Consider the following 12,512-nt stretch of genomic DNA (forward strand, 5'->3'; position numbering starts at 1 on the left):
ATGACAGAATCAGGGCATGAGGTACTCAGGTGGATTTGCTTTATATGAGCAACATCATCAGAGATGTTATTAAGTCTCTAATTAGTGGTTAGACTTTGTAGAAGAGCAGGAAAACCAGTACAAACAGAAAACTGAGAAAAGCAATCCAAGAAGGAAGAACAGAGAAATTATGTTCATAAACGTGGTCATTTCTCCATGACAACTGTAGTTTGAGATTTTGTGTCCAGTTCACATGTTTATGTCCTGAAGGCCAGTGTTAACGGTTTTAGGTCACAGGACCTTTCAGAGGTAATTAGAGTGGAGACTGCATGAGTAGCACTGAGGATCTTACATAAAAGTTCCCAGAGAAATAGCTCACTCTTTCCAACAAATAAGGATATCAAACTCTGCATTCTGCAAGAGGGCCCTCACTAAAACTGGGACATGAGGGTGCCTTGATCTTGAACTTCTAAGTGTCTAGAGCTGTGAACAATACACTTGTGATGTTGGCAAACTACCCATTTGGTCTTATTTCATCAGAGCTGCCTGAAGGGACTAAGACAATAGCCCTCTGCCCTGAACAATTTTATTTTATTTTTTTAAAGATTTATTTATTTATTATTACAAGCACTGGGTACAGTCAGAAGCGCGGGAGGGTGAAAGAATTCACCAGAGCCAGAGGGGAGATCAGAGCAGGCAGACTGAGGAAGTACACTGTTGAGGGGAGCAGCAGGCAGCAGGAGAAGTCTGCGCGCTATGTGGGACTCTTGCTGGCGGCCGGGGATCGAACCGGTGCTGCAGAGGCTGTGGGCAGCTTCGCAACCCAGCGCTCAACCACTGCGCCACCTGAACAATTTTAGATTAAGCAATTTGAGTAAATATATTTTATTTTTTATTTTTTGAAGATTTATTTATGCATACAAGTGCTGGGGTACAGGCCAGGGATGCGGGGGATGAGAGGATTCACCAAAGACAGAGTGGGGAGCAGAACAGACAGACTGGCTGAAATACACTGCTGAGGGGAGCAGTGGGGCGAGTCAGGAGAGGTCTGCTGCTCCATGTGTGCTGCTCTCTGGCTGGCTGGGGATTAAACTCATGCTGCAGAGGCTGGGGATTGCTTCATAGTGTGGTGCTTAACCCCTTATGCCACCAGGGAGGTCCGAGTAAATATATTTTAAACCTTCTTTCTTTAATACTTTTAGTTTTACTTTTTAATTCATATTCTTTTTTTTTTCTTTTTTTTTTTTTTATTGAGGTGGCATTGGTTTCAGAGGTCTAGGATCACACCTCTTCAGATGTATGTCACCACACCACATACACCACCAAGGGGATGTCAACTACTTTATCACACCATTAAAAATTCTTTTATTTATGTGGTTTGATTCTGCTGTAATTGAGCTATCCTTTAGGTCTCTTTCTTCCTAGCAAACTTGTAAGTATATAAGCATGATGTCAATTTTTTTTAAAGATTTATTTTTATTTACTTATGCACACAAGGGTACAGGCCAGAGGTATGGAGGGTAGGGGGTGAGAGGATTTAGCAGAGACAGAGTGGGGAACAGAACAGGCAGATTGACTGAAATACACTGCTGAGGGGAGCAGTGGGTGAGACAGGAGAATTCTGCTATACCATGAGGGTTAGCTCCCTGGCCAGGGATGGAACTTACGCAGCCATGGCTGGGGAGAGCTTGATAGTGCTGAGACTTTAACCCCTGCGCCACTAGGGAAGTGTTGAAATTAGAATAGATATATGGAAATTAGAGCTTTTGCCAAAATTATGAACAAAATTACTAATTATTTTGTATGGCATTTACTTTATTGAAAGCTGAGCAGTGGGAACACCGAGATTGAAGCATCATTAGAGTCCCCCCCACAAACACACACTTAAATGTTTTATTATTCACTCTATGAGTCCTTAATATAGGCTTCTCAACAGACTTTGGATTTGGTCATAGGTTGATTAATGTGAGTGGAATATTTGCATAGAACTTTATGGCTTAAAATAGATTTTTAATTTAATATCATCAATCACTATTTAAGTTCCATTGCTATGATATTTATTCCATAGCTATGAAACCTGAGCTTCAGAGAATTTAGGCCAGAAGCTGTACAGTGAGCATTTAAAACAGGTACTTGTGGTGTCATAACTAGCTGCCTCCTTACATTGCCCTTAGTTTTGCATACAGTTTTTAAAACTGTACCTGAAAATTTTCATGATAATATTAACTTCATATGATAATCTTTCAAGGCTTTTAATTGATCAGTGGCATAGACTGAGTGGATTGATGATCAATTTTAGGTGGAATGAAATATTCAAAAACCACCATTTCAACCTCATTTTTTTTTTTTTTTTAAATAGAGGCATTTTATTTATTTATTTATTTATTATTTGCTTGTTCGTTTGTTTTTTTGTTTATACAAGCACTGGGTACAGTCAGAAGCGCGGGAGGGTGAGAGAATTCACCAGAGCCAGAGTGGGGAGCAGAGCAGGCAGAAGGACCGAAGTACACTGCTGAGGGGAGCAGCGGGCGGCAGGAGAAGTCTGCGCACCATGTGGGACCCTCCTCCGGTGGCCGGGGAGCAGCCGGGGATCGAACCGGCGCTGCAGAGGCTGCGGGCAGCTTCGCAACCCCGCGCTCAACCGCTGCGCCACCAGGGAGGCCCCTCAACCTCATGTTTTTTATTTAAATCTGGTTCTAGGAAATGAGTGTTTAAATAGCTTTTGATGTTACTGTTTTAATGCCATTTTGAAATAATTTGTTAACATATATGCACACACACACATTCATGCAAATGCAGGGATGGTCGAAAGGCACAGTCATCTCACCTAATCTACAAAGGCAACTGTCTGGTTTGTATTTCTTTTCCCTTCTCATAATTTCCAAATAATTATTTTTGTAAACAAAATGATAGTAAATTAATATTTAAGTAAATGGAATGCCAAGTCTTTTCTTTTAAGCTGTCATTTTGCCATTCTCATTTTCCTTTATATATTTTCTTTTAAAAAAAATTATTTATGCATACAAGAACTGGGGTACAGGCCAGAGGTATGGGGGGAGAGAGGATTCACCAGAGAAGAGTGGGGAACAGCACAGGCAGATCAACTGAAATACACAGCTGAGGGGATCAGCAGGTGAGACAGGAGAGGTCTGCTGCAACTATGTGGGTAGCTCCCTGGCTGGGGATTGAACTTGTGCTGCAGAGGCTGCGGATAGCTTCATAATGCTTTGCTTAACCCCTTGCGCCACCAGGGAGGCACCCTTTATATATTTTCTTAGCACAAAAAATTGAGGTATTTCTAGTAATTTCCAGTCTAAAACCTTTAAGGATATTCCTGCTTGGAAAGAATGAGCAATGAATATGCAGGGCCTTTTATAAGTAGTCCTCTCAGATCGCTCCTGTATCTCTTTAGCACACCAGCAATTCCTTTCATATGGGAAATGAGTTTTCACTTTACTTTTCACTTGAGAATTTTTCATTAAATAAAAGATTTACAGCAAAAACAAGAAACATGTTGGCTGTCAGCCCCACTAGATTAATAAGCAGTCTTGTTCAAGAAGCAGTGTGTGACAGGTGAATGGCGAGAAGGCTGAGTACATGGATCATGAAGGCAGAAACCAGAGGGAAGGAAAAGGTGGTACATGAAGAACTACAAAATTGAAGCTTCCAAATGCCCAACACCAAAAAAAAAAAAAAAAAAAAAAAAAAAAGAACCAAAACCAAAAACCGAGCCTCATAATATAACCCTCAGTTCTCACCAAGTTTATGATCTCACAATCTATACCTATGAAATAATCTGCTAATTTTATTTTATTTTTTTAAAAGATTTATGTATTTATACATACAGGAATTGGGGTAAAGGCCAGAGTTGTGGGAGGGTGAGAGGATTCACCAGAGTGGGAAACAGAACAGGCAGATTAACTGAGGGGAGCAGGGGGCGAGTCAGGAGAGGTAGAGGTCTGATGCTCCATGTAGGTAGCTCCCTGGTGGGTGACTGAGCCTGTGCTACAGTGGCTGCAGCTAGCTTCATAGGTTGTGTCTTAACCCCTTGTGCCACCAGGGAGGCCCAATCCGCTAATTTTAAAGAGTGATCAAATATTAAACTGTTTCATCATCCATTTTGGCTGCTGCAACAAGTTGCCATGGACCAGGTACAAATTGCCACGGACTAGGTACAATTCTGGATGCCTGACGTTCAGAATGAGAGCATCAGCACTGCCAGCTGAAGGCCCTCTTTCAGAAAGCGGATTTCTCCTGTGTCCTTATTTGTTGGGAAGAGTGAGCTCTTTCTCTGGGGCCTCTTATGAAAGAACCCTAGTGCCACTTGTAAGGACTCCATCCTCATGATCTGATCCTCTCCCAAGACCCCACCTCTCATACCATAACATCGGGCATTAGATAGATTTAAATTGAGTGAAGGGGGACATAAACATGCAGACCATAGCACAGAGTTCTGGAGTTTAAACAAACAAGTTTTAAGAACATATAAGGTGGGGCCTTCCTGGTGGTGCAAGGGGTTTAGCTTCAGCACTATGAAGCTGTCCTCAGCTACTGCAGCACGAGTTCCATCCTAGCCAGGGAGGTGACCCACATGGCGAGCAGACCTCTCCTGTCTCGCCCGCTGCTCCCCTCAGCAGTGTTTTTCAGTCTGCCTGTTCTGCTCCCCATTTTGTCTCTGGTGAATCCTTTTGCCCCCCATTCCCCGCACCTCTGGCCTGTACCCCAGTTCTTGTATGCATGAATAAATAAATCTTTTTTTTAAAAAAGAACATATAGGCCCTCATTTTATAGGGGAAGACATGAAGATCACAGTCTTCCCAAAGTCATTTATATATGTATATAGTCAGGGATGAGAATTTAGGGACCCTGAATTCTGCCCAATATAGTCCCCACTCTTGTGCTACTTTCCTCCCAGCAGCACATCCATCAGCTGTCACAGCAGTCATTTTTGAAAGAGAACACTTGCAAATAATAAGGAAAAATAATTTTTAAAGAAAAATAAAGGAAAGTGGTACCCTTATAAACTTTTCAAGTTGCCATGAGAAAGAATATTTACATTCTCCAAAATAAAAATGTAATTGTGGTAAGGAGATAGGTTAAAATGAGAATAGCAAGTCATTTGCTCTTTCAAAACATAAATGGGCTGCCTTGAACTTTTTACTTTTTACCATATCAGGGCTGACTGGTACGTAATTATAGGGTCTTTCCAAATGCCATCCATCCATATTTTCTGTTCTAATATGAATTGATCCATTTCTAAAGAGAATTTCTCTGGCAGATAGGAGACACAGAAGAAAGTAAATTTTTTAGGTGAATTTTAAAGCAAATGGATAGTGATCTCAGTTTCTTTCTCTTGCTTTTTTAAAAATCAGTTTCACTTTAAAATTGTAAGAACAAGAACTTCAGCTAGATTTACATACAAAAGCCATCTCTCACCAATTTAGGTCTTTGATGATTTTTAGTAACACCAAAACACAAATCACTTACACATATTATATTATGAAGCATATTATATTAATATTATATTATATTACAAAATTTTCCTAGTTCTCATCATATCTAATAACTTTAAAGCAATTCTCTTTCTACTAAATTTTTATTTAGGTAAAATTGGTTTATAGCACTTTATGATTCAGAGGTACAGGTTCACACCTCTTCAGATGTATGTTACCACACCACACCCACCATCAAGACTCCCACAGTCCTCCACAAAAGCATCTGTCTTATTTAAGGCAAAAGTTCTAACTGGCCAGCTTGTTAACAGAAAGAACAGTTTGGTGTTGAAGATTATTGCTGAATCATTGTTATATTTTATGCTTGTAGTATGAGCAAGTACTGTGGTGATAAGTTTATTAATGTATTTCTAGGTAAGAAAATAATGGCTCCTATCTCAAACTAAACTTACCAGGGCATTTTGCAATACATTTATCCTACAAGTATAATAACTGCTTTAAAGTTCAACAGTCATTGCAATGTGTCACTATGTCCCTACTGCCTCTTTTAAACTTGTTCCCTAAGTGTCTTACTCTGGTGTAAATCTTCTGCTTGAAACCTACACAGTCACATTTATATTCTCTTTTCTTCGTAGTTCAGCATTGCAGAGCAGAGAAATTCATGGTTTTGATTCACAGGGATTATGATATTGCTATAATGTTCAAACAGTATCTGCTAAAAATCTTGAAAAGAAGAAGAGGTGTACTCTTGTGCTATCAAGGTCATTACTGAACTCTATGCATTCAGTTTAAAAGCACAGAGATGCCACCTAGCAGCCACCCTCAGGAATTTCCTACACAGAAACAGTCCTTTCTGTATGAATCTGAGCAATAATTGAATTCCTACAAGCTTTCAGTCTCTTAAAATTTACTTATTGAATGAATGATGATTTGGCATATTGCCCATAGCGAAGACACTCCATTACAAATGAAATTAATTCATATCTCTTAAAATAGGCAACGTGATATATTCATGAGTTTTCTAAATGGAACTGGAAGCTTGTTAATTAGATTTTAATTGAGAAAATATAATTTTCCTAATTTTACTGAGAGGAAAATTGATAATCTATCAATGTAAAAATACAAATAATTAATTAGTGGTGAATTGCGTTCCTTTGCTGAAAGAAAATACTAATGTTGCCAATATTCTGATCCATTAACTGAGAGAAAAAGTAAGTGCATGCTGAAAATAATTCATCCTATGAATATAGAATTTTTTTTTAATTAAGGAGTAAACTTGACTTTCAGTTAACTTATTTTACCATAAGATGGCGATGCTTAAGCACTATAAAATGGCATGTAATAAGTTTCAATCTCAAGAAAGATGATCATAAACATATAGCCTTCCATGAAATGGAATTGATAGTGTTGTTAGAAAGTCTTTTTGTCTTTAAACAAATTAATATTTAATGAATGCTTTCTAAGATTTAGATTTCTAATATTTGACAATGACAATCCTGTCCCTTACAAAAATCTATTCAATTTTGAGAACTCTTCAATTTTGCCTATTTGGGTGTATCCATGTATGATTATACATACTTTTTCTATAAACACAAAGTGTAATAATATAAAATGCTTACCTAAATTTATTTATAAGTTTGATCATTAAATTTATCATTCATAATATAGTAGTATGTTAAAAAATAGTCAACTATTTAGGATTTCCATAAACTTAAGTGTTATCATTTAAAATAATTACTTATTTGCCCAAAACCTGTGTGTACTATATATTGGGATTTTAATTTTCCAAACTTACTTACATTATGAATGCTAATTTTATTTTCTAAACACTTACATAGTTGGTACAACAGTAAATAGAAATTGAAAAAAATTAGTAGTTCATAACCTAATTGTCTTAGCTTGAAAATCGTGTCATTTGTGATGGGGACAATATATTTTGAAGACAATAGTTTGATAAAAATATGCAAAAGAAGCTTTTATTCACTTTTTAAAACAAAGTTTTGTTGATTTTGTCCAGAAACTTTCCGCGACGTTAAAATTACTTGTGTGACTATTTTTATATTCTCTATAAAGTCTATGTGATGTAAAACAAAATACCATCTTCTGTTCTTTACACATTATATTGCAGTATCTAGATGCTGAAAAGGACTGTTTGAAAAGTTAATGTATGCCTTTCCTTCCCAGGATTTCTCCTTAGTTGTACCAAATAGCCACTGTTAAGTCTGACAAAAAGTCTTATATTGTTGAATACAGAAATAAACTTATCAATAGTAGAAAAGATCATATTGGCTTATTTTGGAGGATTTACCTCCATATTTAACAGAAGCTCTTCTTGGTTTTTATTTATCTAACTTGGATGCAAGAAGTGAAGATATTTATGCATTAAAAATATCAGACAAGTCAAATTGCATGCAATTGTTAAGAAAAATCTACATTTTTGAATTTATTTTAAAGAATAAAAAAATAGTGACATTCAGTCAAATATTTTTCCTTCTGTGACTTACTAATTAGTATTTCTCTTTAAAATTGAGATATATAGTGTTTTCAAAAGTTGTAACCAACATAACATACTGAGATTGGTGGTGGAATGTGTCACCATAGATGCAGAGACCAAAAAAGAAAGTAAAAGATTTACAAATTATAAGAAAAAAATTAGCAGTTACCTAGATGTGCAGTCAAAATGCTTTCAAACTACCCTTTAGTATGTAAAATAGCCCATTAATATCATTAAGATGTATGAAGATTTCACAGTGACACTCTCAGCACCACCATACCTTTAAAGTGAAATGATTTTTATTCTCATCAGGTAACTCTAAATAGGAAAAGTACATAGAAATTATAACAAGTATATATGACATGAGTCAAAGCTTACAGTGTATACTTCTTAAGCCTAAAAACATTGAGTCAGCCACAGTATTAGGTTATGACTGGTTTCATCTTAGTTCTATTTGATTATGAAAGACACTTAATTTCTCTACATACAGATGATGTAAAGCTTTTAAAGCAACTATACTATATTGCAAAATACAGCTTAAAACGGTTTTGTAACAAGGCATCATTTTTCCAGTTGTGTCAAATTGCTCTTGACCAGTTAAATAAGTACGATAACCAAGGAATTGCATCTCTTACTCTTTGGACCAGGTAGATGCCTTGTCTCTTACTCCAGATAAATACCATGCTCTAGAATGCTGAACAAATTACCTCCAATTACCTCACTTTATCTCACACACTGCTCAAAATATTTCTCTATATTTTTCTACCTTTAAAAAAAAAAATCATCAAAAAGCTTAGCGTTCACTTTAATTGCCAGTACTGGATCATTTTCAGAGTTCAACAGCTAGAAGAAAAACTCATCCTTCCTAATGCCCTGCTTACTTTCCTGGGGTTCTCACTTTCTGTTTCTTAACCCTGCTCATCAGAACTTCCTCAGGGCCCCCCTAATTTTCCTAATAACAAGAAGAAAGCAAATAAACACAGGCCCCCTCAAGCAAAGCCTCTCAGCAAGGGCTGAGAGTAGAGCTCTGCTGCTCTGCCTGTGTGTGTTACAAGCAGCATCCCAAATGTTTTGGACACAAACCGCAGCACGTCGGCGACGGGAGTATTATTGACCAAGATCTGCTGGAAAAAACGCTTCTGTGCTTTCAACAAAGGAACAGCTCACCATCTGCATCTCCTCATACATGTTTACAAATGGTATCGTTTCACCTGCTAACTCCTTTGCATTACCCATCTGACTTCAGAAGACAACATAAACACTTGGATATAGAATAAGCTAAATTCCCCAGAGAGCCGCATAGCCGGCTGCCCAAGCACATTATATTTGCTCCTGGTCCCTCCCCCCTCTCTCCCCAAGACTCTACCTTGAGGAGCTGCTCCTCCGGTAGTTCACCTTGCTATTTCCAAGCAGTGGGGGTACGCCAGGCACCACAAGATAGCTAGAAGAGCTCTCTCTCGGGCTGCCTTTTAATTTTTTTTTTGCATCTTTATTTGCATTTTTGGGTCTGTTTGCTCCATATTGCACATTCATTTCAAACAAGAGTTAAAATATTGCTCCTACCTTGGAAGGATCTAATCCAGCGAGCAAAGACAGCAGCAGGAGATTGAGTAGGTTGGATGTCGCCTGCATTCTGATCTGGGTTTTTTTCCTCCTCTTTACTCTCTTTTATGGAGCCACTCCACTCTCACTGCAGAGACCTTTTCCTCGTCAGTTGCACTTTCCGCCTGCCAGTCAGAGCAGAGTGGAGACGCAGGCGGTAACAGGAGCCGTAACAGTAGCAGCAGCAGCCGCCCTGGGGGGCGATCATTCTGCAGGCATTCTCAGAGCTGGGAGTCGCGAGCTGAGAGGATGGGCTGGGCTGCAGTGGGCGCTGACCGAGGCTGAAGTGCCTCCAACCCGTGCGCCCCAGTTCACCCTCTCTCCCGCTGCTATCTAGCCAACCCACCTCAAAAGTTTTGACCCAAGAAAAAAGATAAAGGAAATAACTGTGCACAGAGGTGTGGAGACCTGGACAACGGATATGACATCACTACAGCTCCTGGGGGTTTGGGGGGATATTTTGCGGGGAATTTGTTAACCAAACAAGAATTGACTCTCAGGCTCCAGTTCAGCATTTGCTGGCAACTTGAGCTGCAGAGAAGTAAAGAGTCAGCTAGATACTGGATTATGAAACAAATAGTGCCTAGAACCTTCTGCTGTCATTGACAGAGGTCTTGATGTGTATTTAGTGCTTTAAACAAAGTTTGCAATGGAGAAGGGGAAATTATTTTCTGTCCAAGGCATACAGCCTGTAGTTGTTATATATGGATATATGCACTGTCATTTAGTGAAAGCCTATGGAAATTTTCTATTTAGTTAAGTATTAATGGGTATTTGTGTGTCTTGGAGTTTGGTGATCTGAAAAGGCTATGCATAAATAAATGCAAAGGCTTTCCCCCCCCCCTTTTTTTTTTCTTTAGTTATAAATGGAATTTTCCATTAGTGACCTCCGCAAATGAAATCTCTCCCCCTCATACAGCCATACTCAGAAATATAATTTCCCTGTCAATCTGACTTGTGTTTTTGCTGGAAGAAGAATTCAGTGATGGATGGATAGAGGGATGGGAATGTGATCATTTTTAAACTTCCAAATATTTCTGTTTTCTAGAGCTAAAGAGACAAGATACCTTCATCACAAGAGTAAAGAGAAAAGGACAAAGTAGGTCTCTCATGCACTCTGCATGGTTTAGCTAACCTCCAGCAACTTTATCTGAAGCTGGAAAAAGTACTTGCGCTTAGTAAGGTGAAAAGCTGGGGAGGCGTTAGCAACCACTCTGAAACTTACCTCTGAGATAGTCATGCCTTTCAATATTCCTTGACCCAGGTTTTCTGTTGATTTTTCAGGAAATGATATAACTGCTGCATTATATGTGAACTGGAAATATGGGCATTGCATCTACTTAAAAAAAAAAAGATTATTCATTTGGGACGCATGTTACATGTTTAAATACCTTCTGGAATTTCAGATAGTGGCTATCTAAAACATGATAATTTAATATTTTAATGAGTTAATCTTAAGTGTAATTGCCATTCTAAATTTGTATGTGAACTCAAGTTCATAATAAAGCTGTTACTATATGAATGATAAAAATTTTTGAGTAGAATCTATAGCACTCTTTAGGTGAAAATGCTTTATTTTTAATATTAAAAATCACAATTAGGATTCAAAAACTTTTGAAAGTTATGACCCTAGGGATTTGCATTACATTGTACCTATTTTTGTCCTCATATTAAAAATGATTGCATATATGTCTGATTACTTGAGATCTTTTCCTCTATACAACAAATAACAAGAAGGAAAAAATGAAAAATTGCTTTTAGAGAGATGGATGCATAGAGAAGTGATTGTACAATAACTGAAAGAAGGTAGAATTATTTGGGGACTGTTTGCTGAATGGTAATTCTAACAATTATAACCAAATTGGTAAATGCCATTTTTATGAGAAAACAAACTTACTTTTGAGTTAATAGATAAAATTACAGTTATGTCTGACATTCCTTGGAATGACATTCTAGAACATACTTGAGATGAAGTCCTTTTTCTTTTTTCAGATTTGCTTCTTAATCTCTGTCTTCCTATCTGTACACTATCTATATCTATTTATGTTTGTTTCTTTTTTTGATAACTTATTTCCTCAATAATTCATACATAAAAATTTGAAAATTTTATCCTTTATCAATTTTTAAACCTTTTAAATCACTGAACAATTTGTAAAAGAATTAGTCAAAGTGCTTTAGTAGCTGGATGGTTATAATAGTGCATCTTTATTATCTACACTCAGTACAACATAATTGCTTTTTTTTTACATGTGCTTTTTTTTCTCTTTTCAGACTATTTTCAATCCTTTCTTCCCATCTGCACATCTCAGCAGGCAGTATAGCATGCTTATTTGTGCATGTGAAGTTTGCTTAACAGACACACAAAATATGATATGAAAACATATTATAATATAAAAATATAATATGAACTAGCCATTTCAATTTTTTTACTTCAAGATCAGAAGATAATCTTTTAATAATTTTTTTCTGGGAATATAAATTATTCTGATCTCATACATGGTTCACAATATTAATGACTAGACCAAAACTCCTGCATAGGCATATTTTTTCCTTTATGTTTCCATATTTCTTTATTTCATGGCACTAAAAGATCATTTATAACAGAGAATTAATAAGAAGACAAATTCCAATAAACTTTACGGAAAAAAATGTGTCAGAAGATGATAATACTTAGAAATCCAGTGTAAGTAATGTAGGGTAATTATGTTACAAATGAAAACAGATGATCTTAGCATACTTACAACATACTTGCCACAAGAGAAGCTTAGTCATTTGTAAGGAACAATCAAGTTTATTAATAAATCAAAAAGTCTAATTGCTTCTCAGCCTTTTGGCTAAGAAAGTATCTATCTGTTCTTATCTATTAAAATCCTATTGAACCTCACATGGAAAAACAAAAGCTGAAACTAAACAATACAAATTCACCAATACCCTACTACATTCTATCTTTTAAAATACAACAAAATAAAATTGATAGTTTCTCT

General features: G+C 37.0%; 1 protein-coding gene across 1 annotated transcript in view; it reads right to left on the reverse strand.

Moving 5' to 3' along the window:
• The window catches only part of OLFM3 (olfactomedin 3), a gene marked incomplete at both ends in the record, with an annotated part of 165,429 nt that extends 155,871 nt beyond the window's left edge, over positions 1-9,558 (reverse strand). The window contains one exon of the mRNA XM_084242099.1: positions 9,490-9,558. Within this exon, the coding sequence (XP_084098225.1) occupies positions 9,490-9,558 (69 nt within the window). The remainder of the gene's footprint in view (positions 1-9,489) is intronic.
• Positions 9,559-12,512: the final 2,954 nt, after the last annotated feature.

This window comes from Talpa europaea (assembly GCF_964194135.1).
Source record: "Talpa europaea genome assembly, chromosome: 9".
Taxonomy (NCBI): Eukaryota; Metazoa; Chordata; class Mammalia; order Eulipotyphla; family Talpidae; genus Talpa; species Talpa europaea.